The 18674-nt window shown below is 60.0% G+C and overlaps 2 protein-coding genes across 2 annotated transcripts in view; one reads left to right on the top strand and one right to left on the bottom strand.

The window, feature by feature from the left end:
• The window catches only part of MMEL1 (membrane metalloendopeptidase like 1), a 29571-nt gene extending 23303 nt beyond the window's left edge, over positions 1 to 6268 (top strand). Inside the window, exons 12-24 of the mRNA XM_079148522.1 lie at positions 23 to 159; positions 446 to 539; positions 1390 to 1518; positions 1964 to 2062; positions 2359 to 2439; positions 2796 to 2899; positions 3170 to 3228; positions 3608 to 3727; positions 4673 to 4806; positions 4900 to 4965; positions 5463 to 5558; positions 5872 to 5948; positions 6033 to 6268. Coding sequence (XP_079004648.1) covers positions 23 to 159; positions 446 to 539; positions 1390 to 1518; positions 1964 to 2062; positions 2359 to 2439; positions 2796 to 2899; positions 3170 to 3228; positions 3608 to 3727; positions 4673 to 4806; positions 4900 to 4965; positions 5463 to 5558; positions 5872 to 5948; positions 6033 to 6132 — 1296 coding nt within the window. The 3' untranslated portion in view covers positions 6133 to 6268. The remainder of the gene's footprint in view (positions 1 to 22; positions 160 to 445; positions 540 to 1389; positions 1519 to 1963; positions 2063 to 2358; positions 2440 to 2795; positions 2900 to 3169; positions 3229 to 3607; positions 3728 to 4672; positions 4807 to 4899; positions 4966 to 5462; positions 5559 to 5871; positions 5949 to 6032) is intronic.
• A 1127-nt stretch (positions 6269 to 7395) lies between these two features.
• PRXL2B (peroxiredoxin like 2B) lies at positions 7396 to 10207 on the bottom strand. Its single transcript, XM_079148534.1, has 7 exons — positions 10034 to 10207; positions 9664 to 9868; positions 9281 to 9332; positions 8639 to 8702; positions 8481 to 8556; positions 8081 to 8199; positions 7396 to 7576 (listed from the first exon to the last, which is right to left on the bottom strand). Exons 1-7 carry the CDS (start codon positions 10094 to 10096, stop codon positions 7550 to 7552), a joined length of 606 nt encoding a protein of 201 aa, XP_079004660.1. The 5' UTR covers positions 10097 to 10207; the 3' UTR covers positions 7396 to 7549.
• Between the last annotated feature and the right edge of the window lie 8467 nt (positions 10208 to 18674).

Below are 18674 nucleotides of genomic sequence, written 5' to 3'. Positions count from 1 at the left end.
CTCTCCCCGCCCCCGCCTCCAGGGATTCAACTGGACTCTGTTCATACAGTCTGTGCTGTCCTCAGTCAAGATCACGCTGCTGCCCAATGAGGAGGTGGTGGTCTATGGCATCCCCTACCTGAAGAATCTCGAAGAGATCATCCACATCTACCCTCCCAGGTGAGGCCCAAAGAAGGCCCGAGGGGCCTTGGGGTCCAAGCCACTGCACCCCCACACAGCCCTGCTCTCGGGAGAGGGTGCATCAAGTACGTGCCCTCAGGTGACGAGCAGGGGAGGTTAGAGTTAGTGACCAGTGGTGCCTCATGCTAGAGACCAGGAGCAGACAGACCAACACCTGGGCTGCCCCGCACCCAGAGCTCTGTGGGCAGGACCTGCTGGCAAGGCCGCATCCCACCTGCAGCACAGCTGCTCACTTGTGCTGCCCCTGCCCTGCTTCCTGCCTCAGGACCATGCAGAACTACCTGGTCTGGCGCCTGGTGCTGGACCGCATCAGCACCCTGAGCCAGCGCTTCAAGGACGCGCGCGGGAACTACCGCAAGGTGAGCACACCCTGCCGCGGGCTCCAGGCAGCCCAGGCCAGGCCCCACTTGTTCATCATGAGGCTGAGCATAAGCCCAGCCACACACAGAGGCCACAGGGCAGAGCATGGACTGGGCAGACACAGCACCTGCCTGCTGGGGTGGTCAACAGACAGTCATTGGCTAAGCAGAACTCTGCTGTCAAAACCAAGTATGATTGAGGCGAGGGGACGAGGGCAGTGCAAGTGGCCACAGGAGGTGACTTTGACCTTAATGGCAGTGAAGAGACCAGGGGAGAGTTGCAGGGAGCAGAGAGCCAGGGCAGAAGCCCAGAGGCAGGAACAGGCAGACCAGGAGGCCAGACCCAGAAAAAGGGACACACCAGATTCCCTAAGGGCAGGAAATCCTGCAACCAGGAGGTGCAACCGGGCACTGGGCAAAGCACTCCCTGGCCAGGACACGTCCATCCCCTTCCATCCCTGGGGACGACTGGCCTGCAGTCTCGTCACCACTTCAGTCATGAGGGCTCTGGGGCTGGTGGCCAGGGTGGACGGTCCCCAGAGCTAGCCGTAGGGTCAATACCAGCCCTGTATCTTAGAAGCAGATAACCAGGGTGGCAGGAGGACGGGGGCCCAGACGACCGCCTCTCCCAGGGTAGTGGCCCATCCCAGCCTGGGTGGAAGCCCCCTGCAACTGGCCAGCTCCCACACCCATGGCCAGCACTCAGAAGAGACATTCCATGTCCCTCTCTGGCCTGTGGGCATCCCGAGGCCCAGAGCAGGGTGGGTCTGCGGGCCTCACAAACCCAGCGCGCAAGACCCGGGCTGCAGATGCCGGTGAGGGTGCAGTGAATGGCGGTCACCCACGCCAGGCGCTGTACGGCACGACGGTGGAGGAGGTGCGCTGGCAGGAGTGCGTGGGCTACGTCAACAGCAACATGGAGAGCGCCGTGGGCTCCCTCTACGTCAGGAAGGCCTTCTCCAAGGACAGCAAGAACATGGTGGGCCTCGCCTCCTGCTGCCGGGGTGCCCGGGGCAGGTGGGCCCACCACCCATACTGCTCACCACCTGGGCCAGGCCCCTGGGCGGCCTGTCTCTGCTCAGTGACACTCAGGGGACTGCACGTTTGTCCCAGTGTCCCCAGAGGGAGGCCGAGGGAAACCGTCCCACCAGTGCTCTGGCCTCCAGCCCTGGGCTCGCAGACCACCTGAGCCAGGCACACGTTTTACAGTGAGCCCAGGGCCAGCAGGCCCTCTGCCCACCTGCAAGGACTTGGGCCACAGGACGAGGACCCAGAATGGGGGTGGTCATTCCCACAACACCTCACCCAGGAGGCCCCCAGTGGGACAGCCTGAGGCCACCTCCCAGAGGTGTCTTAGATCAGCCCCCAAAGCCCCTGCACATAGCCCCCTGAGGAGTCCAGGAGCCAGGACCCTGTGCCACCAGGTCAAAGAACTCATCAACAAGGTGCGGGCTGTGTTCGTGGAGACCCTGGATGAGCTGAACTGGATGGACGAGGAGTCCAAGAAGAAAGCCCGGGAGAAGGTGGGCAAGCCCCGCAGAGGCCCTAGTGGCCCGAGGTCAGGAGACACCCAGCAGGGGCAGCCCTAGGGGGAGGAGTCAGGAAAGGGAGCCACGTCTGGGAAGCCCCAACGGCCCCCAGGAACATGCTGTGGGGCAGCAGCTGTGGCCAGGAGCAAGGGTCTGGACCTGTGGGATGAACAGGAAGTCCCCAGGCCCTGGCTGCCATGGAAGTCTGGGCCCCTTGCCCCCAGGGTAGGGGCAGAGCTGGCAGGTGGCCTCCTACAGGTCTGGGGCACATCCGGCACTCTCCTCCTCAGGCCATGGGCATCCGGGAGCAGATCGGCTACCCGGATTACATCCTGGAGGAGAACAAGCACTTGGACGAGGAGTATTCCAGCGTGCGCCCCTGCCCCACAGTGCCCCAAGAGCACCGCCCGTCTGTGCCCACTGCCCAGCCCCTGCCTCCAAACCAACACCAGGGACCCAGGGCCCAGAGGGGAGCATGCTGTGCCAGGCACCCTCCACCGCCTGGGGGGCTGTAGCATCTCCTCAGCCTACAGACAGGGACTGAGTCACACAGATGTTCAGGGCCAGGGTTCCACCTGTCCCCCCTCCACCATCTGCACCCAGAGCAGGGGGCCATGTACTGGCTACCTGGCAAATCTCGAGGCCCTTCCCTGGCCACCCTGAACCCCTCCCCAATCCCTCCAAGGACCCAGCCTGAGCACCAGCCGTGACCACCCCTCTCTCATAGCTGAACTTCTCGGAGGACCTATACTTTGAGAATGGGTTGCAGAACCTTAAAGCCAGCGCCCACAGGAGCCTCAAGAAGCTTCGGGAAAAGGTGGACCAGAATCTGTGAGTGGCTTGGCCAGAGTGGCCTGCAGGAGCCACCTGCTGGGCAAGGGGTTCCATGTGCTGGGCTGAGGCTGGGGAGGGACACTGGGCCCGTCTCAGAGTACCCCCACTCCTCCTCCTGTTTTGGGAAGCCCCGGAGTGTCTGATCTTGGGATGACCAGGACCCTGCTCTGGCATGGCCACTGGGACAGGGCAGGTTCTAGTCAGCCAGGGCCCAGAGGGACGGTCCCAGCGGATGTGGGCCCCAGGTAACTGGTGTGTTCACCACAGCTGGATCATCGGGGCCGCTGTAGTCAATGCGTTCTACTCTCCAAACCGAAACCAGATTGGTACGCTTGCCCACTGGCTGCCCACACAGCTCTCCAGGGCCCTAGTGCAGCCCCCTCCGCCCTTCCCTGGGAGTGTCCCAGCCCTTCCCAGAAGGGGAGCAGCACTCTCCCATTTCCCTGTCGCCCCCATGGGGCTGCACACTTGCAGGGGTCAGGAGGGATGCAGAGGGACAGTCCCTGAGGACAGCACAGCCGGGAAAAGGCCAGACTCAGGTCCTCAAGCTAGCCCCACCCTCTCAGCCTCTGAGTCTGTACATTTGGTGGGGGGTGGGGGCTTAACCCCATCTTCCAGCCATGGGAGTGGATGGTGGGGCCCCCAGAGGTGCCACCTGAGCATGGCACACAGATGTGCCCGCTCATCTTTGTCCCCCGGGGACAGTGTTCCCTGCTGGGATCCTCCAGCCGCCCTTCTTCAGCAAGGAGCAGCCGCAGGCCTTGAACTTTGGGGGCATTGGAATGGTGATCGGGCATGAGATTACACATGGCTTTGACGACAACGGTAAGAGGCCTGGTCTGCAGGCAGACTGCACCTGCCCGGGCCTGGTCTGCAGGCAGACTGCACCTGCCCGGGCCTGGTCTGCAGGCAGACTGCACCTGCCGGGGCCTGGTCTGCAGGCAGACTGCACCTGCCCGGGGCCCTGGTCTGCAGGCAGACTGCACCTGCCCGCCACACACCTGTCTCATGAGCGTCCTGCCCCTGGTCTGCAGGCAGACTGCACCTGCCCGCCACACACCTGTCTCATGAGCATCCTGCGGCCTCCATGGAGCTCTGGGAGGGGACACAGGCCAGGGCATGGGAAGATGTGCTGGGGCCCCAGGGAGCTGGGGCAGATTAGGTCTTGAAGGCCACCCAGGGGCCCACCAGAGCCTGCCACAGGCGGAGCAAGGGCTCTAGGCTGAATTCCAGGGTCCTGATTCCCCTTGACAGCTGGTCACTTCCCCTCCCTGGGTCTGTGAAACAGAGAAAGTGACACTGCCCAGTGTACCTGAGGCTGGAGGCCTGGCCTACCTGCAGCCCAGGGAGCAGCTGCCCTGCCAGGTTCTCAGGGCCGGTCACCACACACAACGATCCAAGACAGTGGAGTCATGGGGCCTCCCAAGGACACCCCTGCACTCCTGGGGTTTAGGAAGTTAGGACACCTTGAGAGGTATCCACAACCCAGTGTCCCTGGGAGCCCAGGACCCAGCCACACGAGGCTCTCATCAGGGGTGGTGTGGGAGGACATGGAAGCCCTCCCTCTCTGGGGGCTGAGGAGCGCCACTCTCCCCTGTGAGCACACGGGGGTTTGGCGGGGCTGACTCGGCCCGAGAACGTGAGCTCTGGATGCTGGGGTCGGCTGGAGGCCGTGCACGAGCAGCTGGAGCGTGGGCCAGCTTGGCTGGTGGAGCGGGCACAGCACAGGCCCGGGGCCGGGGCCAGCCACCCTGCACTGCCCCTGCTCAGGCCGGAACTTCGACAAGAATGGCAACATGCTGGACTGGTGGAGCAACTTCTCGGCCTGGCACTTCCGGAGGCAGTCAGAGTGCATGATCTACCAGTACAGCAACTACACCTGGGACCTGGCAGACAGGCAGAACGTGAGCATGCCACCCGTGCCACAGCAGCCCTGCGCCTGCACTCAGCCCCAGTGCCAAGGCCCAGGCTGCACCCCACCTGCCTTCTGTGCACAGGTGAATGGATACAGCACCCTAGGGGAGAACATCGCAGACAACGGTGGGGTGCGACAGGCATACAAGGTGGGTCCGAGCAGGGAACTCAGGCAGGGACGGAGGCGCCTTCAGCATGGGTCGAGACCATCCTGACACTCTTCCTGACTGGGCAGGCTGCACTGCCCCAGAGCACCTCCTGGCCATGGGCAGTCAATGGGCCTCTACGGGCCTGAGCTGGCATGGAGGTCACTTTCTGTCTCCAAATGAGGTGGTGGACTAGAGACCATGTGTCCACCGGCCTCAGTATCCCTTGCCTACAGCCAGGAATGGGTGAGCCCTGGGTACCAGGTACTCATTCTGGGTGGGCACCAGCTGGTGGGCGACCTGGTCAGGGGCCCCAAGGACCCCTGCTGGAGTAAGCATTCGGAGGCAGCCAAGGAGTCAAGGTGCTGAGTGCTTGTCCCTGGGATAGGCACAGGGCCCTGAGCTGCAGAAGCAGGGCCCCCGTCCACAGGCCCTGGAGATGAGAGGGCTCAGAAGGCCTGGCTGGACTGGCCAGGCCCAGCACCCACTTGGGCCCGCAGGCTTACCTAAAGTGGATGAAGGAGGGCGGCAAGGATCAGCAACTGCCTGGACTGAAGCTGACCTGCAACCAGCTCTTCTTTGTCAACTATGCCCAGGTAGCAGCCGCAGTCCTGGCCCCACCCACACCTTTGGAGGATCCACTGCAGGGCCTCGGGGACACTGTGAGCTGGTCAGCTCACAGAACCAAGACCAACAGGCCTGGCAGGCTTTCTGGAGGAAGAGGTTGGGCGGGGGAGAGAGCTGGGAAGTCAGAAGCAGATGTGCAGGGAGGAGAGGGACCTGCTGGCTTCCCTCCCTGACCCCAGGAGGGGCAGCCTGGGCTGTGGGGACAGCTGCCTGCCCCTGCCACAACCAGGGGCACCCTTCCAGCCCCACAGCCTTGTAGCCACGCCCTTCGTGCACCCGCAGGTGTGGTGCGGGTCCTACAGACCTGAGTTTGCCATCCAGTCTATCAAGACCGACGTCCACAGTCCCCTGAAGTACAGGCAAGTGCCCCCTGCCCACACCCGTGCCCCTGACCCCACTGAGGCACCCATCTCAAGCTGTTCTGTCCACTTGCTCGTCCGCAGGGTACTGGGCTCACTGCAGAACCTGGCTGCCTTCGCGGACACCTTCCACTGCACCCAGGGGACCCGCATGCACCCCAAGAAGCGATGCAGAGTCTGGTAGCCAAGGCTGAGTCACACTGTGCGGTCCACGCCCACCCGCTGCCCAGAGGCACCTGTGCTACAAGAGTGCAGCTAGCAGGGACTGGTAAGCATCCCGCCAGGCGGCCACGATGCCTGCCCGACCTCTGCGCCGGCCTGGAATGCAGCCACCGCCTGACACCGGTCACCTGACACCCACGTCCACCCTGGGTCAGAGCCCCGTGCAGCCCTGTAGACGCCATCCGCCATCTTCACTGGCTCTGCAAAGCACGCTGCTGGCAGACTTCTATAAGCTTCAGACCTGAGCTGAGTAAAAGCCTGAAAGAAGGCTGCCGCCTCGTGTGTGCAGGAGGGCCAAGTGTTGGGCAGGAGGCAGTGGCCTGGGCAATCGGAGGCCAGGTGGGGGCACCACACAAGCTGACAGGGAGAGGGGACTCGTACATCCTAGTGCTGGGGACCTGGCAATGGCCAGGATGCACCAGACAGCGGCACCTGAGGGCCACTGACTCAAGGAGCTGAGGTCAGCAGGGAGGTGGCCCAGGGGACTTGGGGAGCCTCAGCTGTGCATGTGGGATTTTAGTTTTGTAACTTGAAGCCAGAGGAGGAGGAGTTGAACTGCAAAGGGCCATGTAACCTGCCCCATTTTTGTAAATGACCACTGGTGTGCCAGTTGGGGACAAGACCGTCCAGGACTATGGTCCCCAGGCTCCAAGTAGGGGGTGCAGTGAGGTGCTGAGGTGGTCCCCAAAAGCCCTGTGGACAAGGGAGCCCTTGAGAAGGCAGGCCTGACGTGGGAGGGGTGTTTGGAGCCGTGCTCCAGACCTAGTGGATCTAGGGGTGGCCGCTCCCAGGCCAGCAGCCCAGCAGGCTGCTCCCATCAGGGTCTCTGGCACAACACAGTTCTTGAGTCTCTGTCCACCTGACTACCATCCCCACCCTGAAACCCAACTAGCTGCAGAGACCCTCAGACACAAGCACTGCTTGGGGCCAGAGCCTGGCCAAATCCTCCTCTCTCCACCCTCAGCCTACCTTCCCATCCTCAGCCAGACGTGGGTCAGAGCGTAAGACCACCTTGGGAGGAAATGACAGGGTAGCAAGGGTCGTCCTCAGGGCCACAGGTGCCAGAGGACTGAAGTCTGCAGACTGCAGGGGCGTGTCCCCTCCAAAGGACAGCGACTTCCACGATGGGAAGATAATACCCTGGCACCCTGGAGGACTGCCCTCCAGCCCAGGGGCCGGTGGGGGCTGTGGAGGACACAGGTGCACAGCCAGTGGAGAAACATGCTGACCCAGGGCTGCAGTTTTAATGGCTCTTTGTTGCTTGAGGACCAGAGCAGTCCAGCACCCTAGCCCAGCAACTCCACGACGAATCTTCCAGTGGGTGTGTCTTCTCAGCACACCCAGGACAGCGGACACCTCCAGATCAGAGGTCAGAGTTTTCACCTCCTGCACACCTCCTCGTCACACTGCAAGGACAGCAGGGGCCCTGTCAGGCCAGCCACATTCTCTGGGTGCCAAGAACAGTGGGGCCCACCCACCCAAATACAGAAGGGGTCATACTAAGGCTGGAGGCCACCTGAACAGCACTCACTCCCCTCCTTCTGGGGCATAGGAAGCTGGCCACTAGGACCACACAGGACCAACAGAGAAGCCTTGGAAGAAGGCAATCCCTCTTCAGTCTCTGACACTCCAAAAACAGCTCCTTCTCTGCCCTGAAGCTACCACCCACAAGGGTGGGGTCCAGATATGCCTGTCCATCTGGTCATACTGCCCCTCAGTCCCTTACGGCCTAATCCCTTCTGCAAGTGGGGTCACAATGACATACATCCTAGGATGCCATGAGCAGAAAAAGACACAACTCCCAAGAGGGTGCAGCTCAGCACCTGGCCGTGCCAGTGCTGGCCCGAGGGAATGGAATGGGCATGGGGCTGCACTATGTGCAGCAGCTGCGCCCCCAGGCCTCAGCTCACCTGAGGTGGTTCACTGGTGCAGACCTCTGCCGAGATGCCCAGAGCCTGCAGGATGCTCTCCTGGGGCACATAATCACCCGGGGACTTTTGGACAAAATGCAGCAGAACTTTGTCACCACCTGTAGAAGCAGGCAGAAGGTGAGGGTACACTGGGAGGCCACCTGCACCTTGCACTCATGTGACAAAAGAAGGAACGGCTGGCCAATCAGCTGACACAACCCCGGCCAGTCAGTTGAGGCAGCTGTTCTGCTCACAGTCCACCCTGCCAACACTAAGGGCCAGGACACACCACAGAGGAGCAGTTGGGGGAGATGGACAAGCCCCAAATGAGCAGGGGCAGCCACCAAGTGCCCCAGGCCTCCCGCTAAGAACATGGCCCTGGAGCCCCTCCCTGGTCCACCTTTGTTGACGACCAGCAGCCCTCCACTCTGCAGCAGGTCTCCAGACAGGTTCCCCTGGATGCCAAGAGACTTGGCCTGGAAGGAAAAGAACAGAGCTGAAGCAGTCCTAGAGGGAGGAACTGCCGCCCCTACTTCTGACCTTGGTCACCACAATTACCTTGGCAGCAACATCACGCACAGGCTTCCCCAGGGCAGCTGGAAGGATGCTCAAGCTGTTGTACCTGCAAACACACCAAGCTGCTGGTCCAGCCTCTGGTGGAGCTCAAGCCCCAGAGCCCACCCCAGGTCATCCAGCAGATGCACAGACCAGTTCTGGCTCGGGGCCCTGCCCGCTCACCTCACCCAGGGCTCAGAGATGGCACCAAGCAATTAGATCAGCAACCAGCCCAGCCAGGAACAGCTACCAGTGCCACAGGGCACCAGCCTGAGGATGGGTAACCTGGAGTCCCACCAAGGGTGTGGAGTGTGGGGACCCGGCCCCAGGCTAAGCATGCCAAAGATCTGCTCAGCTGGCCCTGCCAATCAGGGCAAGCAGGCAGCCTGTGGCACCAGAAGGCTGGGATGGCCCCTGTGAAGGCACTGGGCTCCAAAACCCCCTCTGGTGGTCTGGATACTATAGTCTGCTAAAGGCAGGCTTAGGTGAGAAACCTGTTAATAGTACAAGTAACACCAAAGAAAAAAACTGACAAGCTGGCTGGAGCTGCCAGTGCCAACACAGCCAGCCTGCTAAGCAGAGGGTAGCACCCAGAGGAATAAGGGAGCAATGGACACCTGGGTCCCTTTACTCTGACACACTTACCGCTTGAAACCCAGCTCCTTGTAAAACTGCTTGCTCTCATCCAGGTAAAGTTCTGGAAAGGGAAGCGCCAGGTGGGTGTCCCAGGTCCCATCCTGGCCCCACCCAGGCTCACCCTCCTGCATCCTGTCCTCTGTCTCCTGACCAATTACCATGCCCAGTTCACCCACCCTGGGTCAGGAGGGCCAAGGTAAGGCTGAGTGTCCCCACTGTTGAGAAGAAGGACTGAAACCCAGAGGTGACCGGTGGAACCAGAAGGCCAGAACTACAAGGGCACAATCTGGGGACCGGGAGGCAGCGGGAGATAGGACTCTGACACCAGGGCACCTCCAGGTCAGGGCTGGGCAGAACGACAGCGGAGGCTCTGAGTCGGGGAAGGATCGCACCTCCGGAAAAGTAACCACCGTCCAGGAACTCCTGTAGGCCCAGGGTCTCGGGCCCGACGCCCAGCAGGCGCACGCCGTGCTGGTCCAAGACACCCTGGAGATTGCTGAGGTCCCGGGCGATCCAGCGGCACACCATGCAGCCAAAGCGCCGCAGCCCGGCCACCACACACGCCTGTTCCTGCCACAGGCTCCGCAACTCCACCGTCTGCGGGGCAGCAAGGTCAAGGCGCGCCGGCCCGACGCCCACCCCCGCGCCCTGCCACGCCCGGTCAGCGCCCCCAAAATATCTCCACCCGCAGCCAGGTGAGCTGCCAGGGCGCTGCGGCAGGAACCGGGGTGCGTCCACCGCCCTGAACTCTGCGGGCCTCACCTCCCCGGTCACTGCATGTTTCAGGACGCAAGCGCCCACGCGGGAAAGGTCCACTGCGCTCATGGCAACCGTGGCACTCGGGAGCTCCAGGTCCTGGCGCCGGGATCCTCTCCCACTACGGCTGCGCCTCGGGTAGTGCGCGGTGTCCTGGCCCCGCCCCGCGTCCTGGCTCCGCCCGGGCCGCCCCTAGCACCGCCCCTGGCTTCCGGTCCCACCCCCGAAGACTGGACTGAACTGGATCCCTTCGTTTACATATGCATGAGCCCGCTGGCCAATGGCCACTAGGCGGGGCTTGTTAGTCTTCCACTCACTGTGCGCCTGCGCACAGAGCAGCCGCGGGGCCCTGTGGGGACCCGGATTGGGAGGGGCGGCGGGTTGCTGGGGCGAAGGGCGGGCGAAGGGGCGAAGGACCGCACGAAGGGCTTGAGGGAGGGACGAAGGGGCGGAGGCGGGGAGATCGAGGGCGTCATCAGCGCAGGAGTGAGGGCTGCAAGCCTGGGCTCGGCTCCCCGGCGGGAGGCGTCCGAGGGCCTAGACTTCCCACGCGGTCTGATTTCGGCTTGAAAAAAAATCCCTGCGAATGCAACGTCATCGCAGACAAGTTTGCATTGTGTTTAATCAAAACACTGTCATTTCATGCCGGGTACATATCAGCTTTTAACCCTCAAACTTTGGGGTAAAATGGACCCAAAGGAGAGAAACAGGAGCGCACAGAAAAGCAGTGTTTACTAGGTGCCTTGGGAATGTGCCTTGCTTTTCTTCACCAATTCTGTGACGTCTCTGGCAGCTGGAGTCCAAGTGCCCCCCGCCGCGGCCAGCCCGCCCAGACGGGCCCCACAAACACCGCCAGGGACCCAGGCGGGGCTGGAGGGAGAAAGGGGTCACCGCACTGTCCGCCGGACTCCAGAGGGAGTGTGAAGCTGAGGACTGGAAGGGCCTGGAAGGATGCCGGTTCGGAGGGCTGAAGATCCCGGCAGGAAAACAGGATCCCTATTACTATGTTTTAAAAAGGGGGATGCATTTCCTAGGGGCGGGACGAGAAAGGGGAGGCCGGGAGAGATTGACAGCCGCAGAGTCCCCAGGGGAGGAGCCGCCGCGAGGGGCCTGCAGCAGGGCTGCCACCCGCTTGGGAGCTGGGAAGGCAGCAGCCAGCTTCGGAGGCTCCCTCTTTAAAGAAGAAAGTGAGAGATCAGGGACCGTCTCCTCTGCTCTGCCTATGTCTGCATCCCCCTCAGTAAAAGAGGGAACAGAAGCCCACAGACCAGGCACAGTGGGAAGAGGTTCGCAGGCTCCCTGGTGGAAGAGGCGCAGGTCGAGTCTGTGCCTGAGACACAGCAATCTTTGTACGTGTTCTCGTACACACGCAGGGCAGCAGACCTCCGCCTCCGTCCTCGGGGGTCCCGAGTGGACCCACAGAGTAAACTGGATCAACAGAAGGAAAGCATTCAGATTCACCTGCAAGTTTTGTGGTGGTACCAGAGTCGTGGACGTGAAGAACACAAAAAAGCAGTTATAGGCCATTGCTCTTCACTTCACTGGACAAAGAATAGGAAGTTGGGAAGAGGTTAACTAAACTGAGGGTAGGGAGAAGGTCAGACGTTTTTGCATTTGTTTCTGAGACAGGGTCTGGCTAAGTTACTTAGGGCCTCGCTAAATTGCTGAATGAGACTGGCCATGAACTTGTGATCCTCCTGCCTCAGCCTCCTGAGGCTGGGACTACAGCTCAGGCAGCAGTTGTTTTAACAAAGCCTGTGCAGAATGTTTGCATTGGCTGCAGCTTCTCATGAAAGAGAAGGATGTTGCTTTTACTTCCAGTGGGGGGGAATTATCTGGTTTTTTTCCCCCTTTGTGTGTGAGTGCTGGTGGGGATTGAATTCAGGGCCTCGTGAATGCAAAGCAAGTACTCCATCACTGAGCTACAGCCCCAATCTCATTTTCTGCTTTTAAGAAACAGAAAGGGGGTTAGAACAGTCCCCTGGCACCTGCTGTTATTGCCAGACCAGTGTGTGCTGGAGGGCCGCGTTCTTAACTCCAGTACGCATGTGCACACAACTAGAGATAAACATGCAGATGCATTTGCCTTTTATTTGAGATTGACACAGACATCCTCATAGGGCAGCTTTGTCTGTCTGGTCACAAACTCCATCCATCCACGGCGTGCTGGTCAGCTTTGCTGGCTTTGCTGCAGGTACCCATGAGCCCCACGCCTCAGCTGAGCACAGCAGCCAGCTCGATGCCCTGCTTGTGTGTCCTGTCAGCAGTAGCCTGGCTGCGCTCTTGTGCTGCCCTCGTTCTGGGACCCGGGCTGAGGAAGCTGTGGCCATCTAGAACTTGCCGGTGGGGCAGGAGAGAGAGGTCATGCTGAGGCTCTTACAGCTGTGCAGATCAGCAGCACATCACTTCTGCTCGTGGGCTGCTGGCCAGAGCTTGTTGTGTGCCTGGAGGGTGTTGGAGTGCAGGAAAGTGGCATCCTCCACAGGGTACCGTCAGGTCTGAGAATAAGCTGGCCTACTGTGGAACAGATGCTGGCAGAAGACTGGAGACTCCTGGGTCAGAGACAAAGGACTTGATTCCTCACGGCACCGCAGATCACATGCACCATCGTGTGCCGCCCCACATTCCAGGGGAGGAAGCAGGTGGGCCCGGTGGGGCTGCACACACAGTGGGATCCTTGCTGCTGGGGGACCCTGAGCTGGGCCCTGTCCAGCGTTCCTGGAGTAGCAGTGAGCTTGCTGCTTTGTCCCTCAAGGGTTTTCAGGGCAAACTCAACGCTGAGCAGCTGCTGGGTGGACGGTGCTGAGGGCTTTCCATTACTGACCCACTCAGCAGTGTGGAGATGCCAGGAGTCCGTGGGAGAACTGGCCCTCAAACCAGTGACCCTTCAGGACAAGAGGCCAAGGAGTCTCACGGGTGAGCTCGCGGGATTGCGGCACAGTCTGCCTGCTGTCAAATGTTAGACAAGAGTGCTCTCAGGTAGCTGGCCCTCAGTCCATTCCTGCTGCTAACACCTAAGCATAGCTAGGGTGGCTTCTAAGCAACAGATACTTTCCTCTATAGTTCTGGAAGCTGTGAAATTCAAGGTCAAGTTGCCAGCACATTTGGTGTCTGGTGAGAGCCTGTGTCCTGGCTCACAGATGGCACCCCACATGGTGGAAAGGGGTACAGAAGTCTCTCGGGGCTCTTAAGTACAGGCAATGGTCACACTCATTCCTGAGAGCTCCACTGCTCTGGCCTCAGCACCTCCCACAGGCCCCCTCTAACACCATCACACTGGAGAGGGACGCACAGTGGTAATTGAGTACAATTACAGCATCGTGGCCAGCAGTGCTATGGGTGGTGTCTTGCACCCTTTGGGACATGTCTGCCAGTATCCTACAATGATGCCATCCCCTTCCCTTCCTCTTCTTATTTCTTATTCTGAGAAGCAATAAATAAACAAACGATACATTAGGTCCCAGTTCAACAGGAAGTCTTCATCTGCAGATCCTTTTCATGCTGCCTCTCTTTTGTGAACATGGTGAGTTATCTTACCATGTTTGTTACTGAGCCTGACATCTGTGGTTTTGCTTCCTTTTCTTTGATTATCGTACTTGCCTTCCTGCCTCTCCAAAGTAGAGAGTCAGCCTCTCTACTCTGGCCCCGTTCTGCAGACACTGGGGAAGGTCTGCAGGACTCAGAGGCACATAAGTGCCTGAAGATGGGTCACTGATGGGGTGGGAGGGTCTCTGGACCCAAGACAGGGCCTGGCTCTGGCACCTCCTTCTGGGTCTCATTGGATGGGCCACCTGCACCTTGTCTGAGTCTTAGACCCTGGTGACCACCTTTGCTGACCACACACTGTATCCTCAGCCTCTCTGAGCATGCTCTCTGCACTCTGGACAGCAGGGACCCCAGTACCACTATGGGCTGGAAGATGCTGAGATCTCCAGCTCTGTCCCGAGTGGAACTTGCGCATGCCATCCTGCCTGTCCCCTCCATTAAGGCCCAAGACGTCCCCCAGGAGAAGCAGGTCTCAGCATTGACTCCAGAGGTCCTGGTAAAGGACAGCTAACTTTCCCCAAGTCCTGCAGGACACACACCAAATGTGAACTGGGGGTGCTGGTAGCTCAGTGGTAGAGCACTTGCTTGGCATGCGTATGGTACAGGCCCTGGGTTTCACCCCTAGCCATGCTGACCCCATTGCTTTTGGGGGAGACTGCCAGCCCCAACCCAGCTGTGCCTCATTCCTTCCAGAGCAGCTTTGGCACTCGCCCTACCTGTAGCTGCCTCCCAACACTGCTCCAGCACTGACCCTCTTGGGTCAGGATCCCTGAAAGCAGGATGGGGTCGGGGACAGGTGGGTCACTCAGACTGTGCCAAATGAATATTCAAACACTGAATCCATGCCCACGCACTTGCCCACATGAAGATCACCCAGCCCCTGTGGAGCCTGCCCTCCACCTGCAGGATGCCTCCTCTGTGTGGGGGTCCACGATGTCCCCCTGAGGGCCCTGCTGGATTTTTCCAGGCACTGTGGCTTCTTCACCTCTGGGAAGAGGAGGCTAAAAAGTAAATGTCCCGCAAGCATCTGGGGACTCTCCATGCCTTCTGCTCAGTTTTACTGTGAACCAAGTCTACTCTAAAAAATAAAGCCCAAGTACATCTGGGTTGTCATCAGCCTGTCACAGCAGGGGGCTAAAGGCCAGGTCCTGCCGAAGAAAAGGCGCTGTGCCAGGGTGACCCCTGCAGCAGGTCGAGGGCAGGGCCTGCCTGCTGTCCTGCTGGGCAAGATGCTCCTCTGTGGGTGATGGCCAGGGCCCTGAGCTAAGGCTCAATTTTCCACCAGGAGGCTGTTGCTAGTTGGGTGAGAACACTGGCCCATCCGTCCCCGTGAAAGCTCAGGAAGTTCCAGCTACTCCAGCTGCACATTGTTCTGGTCAGTGCCTCTGGGATCCTCACCGTCTCCCCCTCTTTGTCTCCACGCTGCACATTTTTGCCCAAACTCTCACAAATTAGTAAAATCAGAGAAAGATTTTCCAAAGAATAATGATGTGTAGCTGGGAAGAGTGGAGCATTACAACAGGAATCCTCGTGTGACAGTGAGCTCTGGCCTGTTCGGGAGGCCAGGGGACATATTGAAGGCAAAATGTGGAAGGTTGCTTAAGATACTTTGAAAAACAATAATCCTCAGCCACAAGGATTAGTAACAAGGGTGATGCTGACCCGGGACTGGACTGGCAGTTGCCAGGCAAAAGGCCCCACAGAAGACTTTTCTGTGGGAGGGGTGGGCCCTCTGTGCAAGGGTGGGGCTCGGTTTGAGGGGCGGGGCCTCCACAAGGGTGGGGCTCGGTGTGAGGGGCGGGGCCTCTGTGAGGGACATGCAAGGGGCCGGCATCACGACCCTCTAGGTAACTGTGTGACATCAGCTCTTTATAGTTGCCCAGCTTTAGTCATTTTTGATTTGTGGTTGACAGAAGCGACTCCATTCTGATTCTGACAGCTCTGCACACAACTTTTTCATAGAAACACAGAGCCAAAGCTTCACACAGACAAAAGACATAAGGGGCAATGGAACTCCACCTCTGTCCTCTTGGGGCCTCGGGTGGACCCAGGACGTTAACTGATGAGAGTTCCACAAGAGGGAAGCCTTCACATTTATTATCTACTGCAAGTCGAACGAGACACAGGGTCATCCTGAGAGCGGAAGCTGGGAAGAAGACACTGGACTGAGGGGGCAGTGGGAAGAGGGAAGAGCAGAATCCTCCTGGCCCTTGAGGGTGAAGGGCAGAGTATCTTTCCCAGGGAATTTCATCTTCACCTTCAGTAGACAGCAGGAAGACCAAAGCGAGCCCCTGGCCCCTGCTCCTTGCCAAGTGCCTTTAACATAAGGAGTCCATGAGCAGAACAGAGCTGAAGTCCTTAACAGGGTTCAGCAGGCCTGGGATTTCCTGTTAATGGCCTCATGTAAGGCTCCGCAGAACAACATGCTCCACCCATTTTCAGAGAGACCTCGCCTACCCCAACCTGGCCCGCATCCCTGCCCAGGCAGGTCAGTAGGGGGCCTCACCCTCTGTGCTGTCCACCACTTAGGCAGAGCCTGTACCTCCAGGCCCCACAGAATTCCATCTCAGCCATTCTCCTGCACAAATGGAAGCCCTCTACCTCCTCTCTCAGATGCAGGCAGCAGAGGCTGATTCCAGAAGCTTCCAGGCTGACCCTTCCAGGGCTGTTGCCACTGTCCTGGCCCATGTCCCAGACAGGGCCCAGGCAGCTCAGTAATATTCGCCCATGTCCTTTGGTGGTCCTGGTGGAAAGGACAGTACAGGATAAGGCTCAGGGTGGGCTGGCCACTTTAGGAAGCGAACCTTCCCAGCAGCAATGGCCAGGTTCACGGAGCAGATTCTCAGCAAAGTTGCCAGCACACGTCACACCCCACACAGGGACTGGGCTTCTCAGAGGGATTCTCTGCTGGATGAGCCGTGCTGGTGCAGCACAGAGTGGCCATCACCTGTGGTTGCCATGAGTGCCCTTGGCTGTGGCCTTCCCATGACCTCATACTTGCCGTGTCTCTCATGAGGAGGGACAGTCCACCATGGGTCAGCCCTGCATGCCTGCACCATTGCAGCCATCGCTGGGGGTCCAGTTTGCCCTGAGAACCCTCAAGGAACAGGAGCAGGGAGCTCAGGGCTGCTGCTCGGGGAACAGTGGACTCCCCAGCTCAGGACCTCAGCAGCAAGGACACCTGCTGTGTGAAGCCTGCATGGCCCAGAAACGTTGGCAGGGCCCCAGGGCTCCGTGGTCCATGTGTGCGTGTTCTGCAGGTGAGACAGGACGGCTTTCCCCACAGCTGGAGCGGGGACTGGTCAGGGAGAAGCTTCAGGGATGGCAGCAAGGAGGGGAGGGGCCCCAAACCCACAGCTCCACGCCTGGAGCTCCCAGCCATGCCCCCACTCTCCCTTAATCTTTTCCTGATGAACTCCTGGCCCGAAGAGCCCACCCTGAGCCCCCAGGGTTGCCCCCAGCAGGGCAGAGCTAGGGCCGCACACTCCTTCCTCTGACCCCACACTGAGCTCTCAGAATTTTTCCCGGCTGGCCAGTTCCTGTTGGTGCCTGTGACCGCTCTGCATGCTTCTCTCACCCAATGTCCTATGGGCATGGCCCTGGTGGATGGACGGTAAGGTGACTGGCATGGTCCCCAGGGGGAATAGGAGGGTCTGCTGCAGAGGGGTCCTGGTGGACAGGCATCCTCTGACTCGGAAGGGTGGATCCCAGATCACTCCATGCTCAGGCACGTCCCCACCCAGGGCTGACCCTCAGCCACCTGGAGCAGGCAGTGACCCTGCCCCAGGCAGCTGCTGTCCAGTGATTGGTGGAGGAGGGTCAAGGGGTCTCAGCTGAGGTGTTTGGCAGCATGGCACCTTCCTCTTTCCCACCTGGCTTCCCCTGGTCTCCATCTCAGTGTCTCCTCTTCAGGGCACCAAAACTGGGCACTGAGGCCCCTCCTGTCCCTCCAGTGGGCCCTCCACCTGCTCAGACACACCGCTTCTGTCTGACGACCTGTTTCCCACAGCAGAATGTGCTCAGGCGTGGCAGGGCCAGCAGACTGAAAACAGCCCTCCATCGTCGAGAAGCTGGCTGGCTTCAGGTCCCCGGAAGAGGGAGCGCCCGTGCCACCCAGGCCCAAGTGGGGAAGCACCGGGGTCTGTCAGGAGGCAGAGAACACGAGGGGCCCGCTTGGCAAGAGGCTTCGTTGTGGTTTCTGTGGAAAGGCCAGGTGCGGCGTGGTGAGCAGGCTGAGGACCGACAGGGCGAGTCACTTCAGGAGGTTCTGCGGGACAGGGGCTGTCCCTCATTGCCCAAGGCAGGCCCTGGGTGGTGGGCTGGGAGCCATGGGTCTGGAGTGAGGTCCCACAGGAGAGATGCAGGTGGGCTCTGGGCTGGTTGGTTTGCATACGGTCAAAGGGCACGGTGCAGGCAGGGCGGCTATTTGCATCTAGGACCTGCTGGCCTGGGAGGGCAGTGTCCCCAGGTGAGGAAGCCACCTGAAGTCCAAACAGCAGAATAAAACCACCTGCTTTGGACAGGTATCCTGCCACAATGCTGATCTCGTGGACCCTCACACAGACCATGTAGGTGTGGTCCTTGAGGGGACATCTCTGGGCACCCCTGGGAAAGACCAGGGGTCCAGACTAGACCTCCTGAGCCCTCCGGCAGCCTCAGGTGCTGCACCAGCTGCTGAGGAGCATGGCCCCACACGGTTCCCCACACCTCAGTTTGCAGGGATGCTCTTAGACCCAGCTCCCCGCTCCTGGCTGGAGCGCTTCCTTTGACCCTGGAAAGATCCTGTTCTGCTGTAGGGCAGGTGGCTCCTGGGTGTCAGGGCAAAGCCAGCCTCTCGGTCCTTGAGGTTGCTCCTTCCGCCAACCCCCAAGAGCAGGGCCCAGACCACTCTGCACCTGTGGGCGAGGTGCCCTTCCTTCCAGTTGTGTGGGTGCTTGCTCAATGAATTTGAAGCTTTGCTGTTAGGTGACAGTCCAGAACAACCAGGGCCCAGTGTGTGAGAACTCGCCCCAGGTGCCGTGAGAACAAAATAGAGGCAGACAGAACCGGGGTCTGCAGACCCAGGGGCAGAAGGGTAACCCTGGCAGCATGAGAAGGGTGG

The sequence above is a fragment of the Sciurus vulgaris genome (assembly GCF_902686455.1).
Source record: "Sciurus vulgaris genome assembly, chromosome: 1".
Lineage (NCBI taxonomy): Eukaryota > Metazoa > Chordata > Mammalia > Rodentia > Sciuridae > Sciurus > Sciurus vulgaris.
This window is presented reverse-complemented; position numbering and strand designations above follow the sequence as displayed.

Bases quoted from the DNA above. Each gene is read 5' to 3' on its own strand.
- PRXL2B (XM_079148534.1), bottom strand. From the start codon at position 10,096: ATGAGCGCAGTGGACCTTTCCCGCGTGGGCGCTTGCGTCCTGAAACAT. The intron at 9,333-9,663 runs GTGCGATCCTTC...TTCCCTTTCCAG, and splicing joins CGGTGGTTACTTTTCCGGAG to AACTTTACCTGGATGAGAGC. The intron at 8,703-9,280 runs GTAAGTGTGTCA...GTGTGTTTGCAG, and splicing joins AAGGAGCTGGGTTTCAAGCG to GTACAACAGCTTGAGCATCC.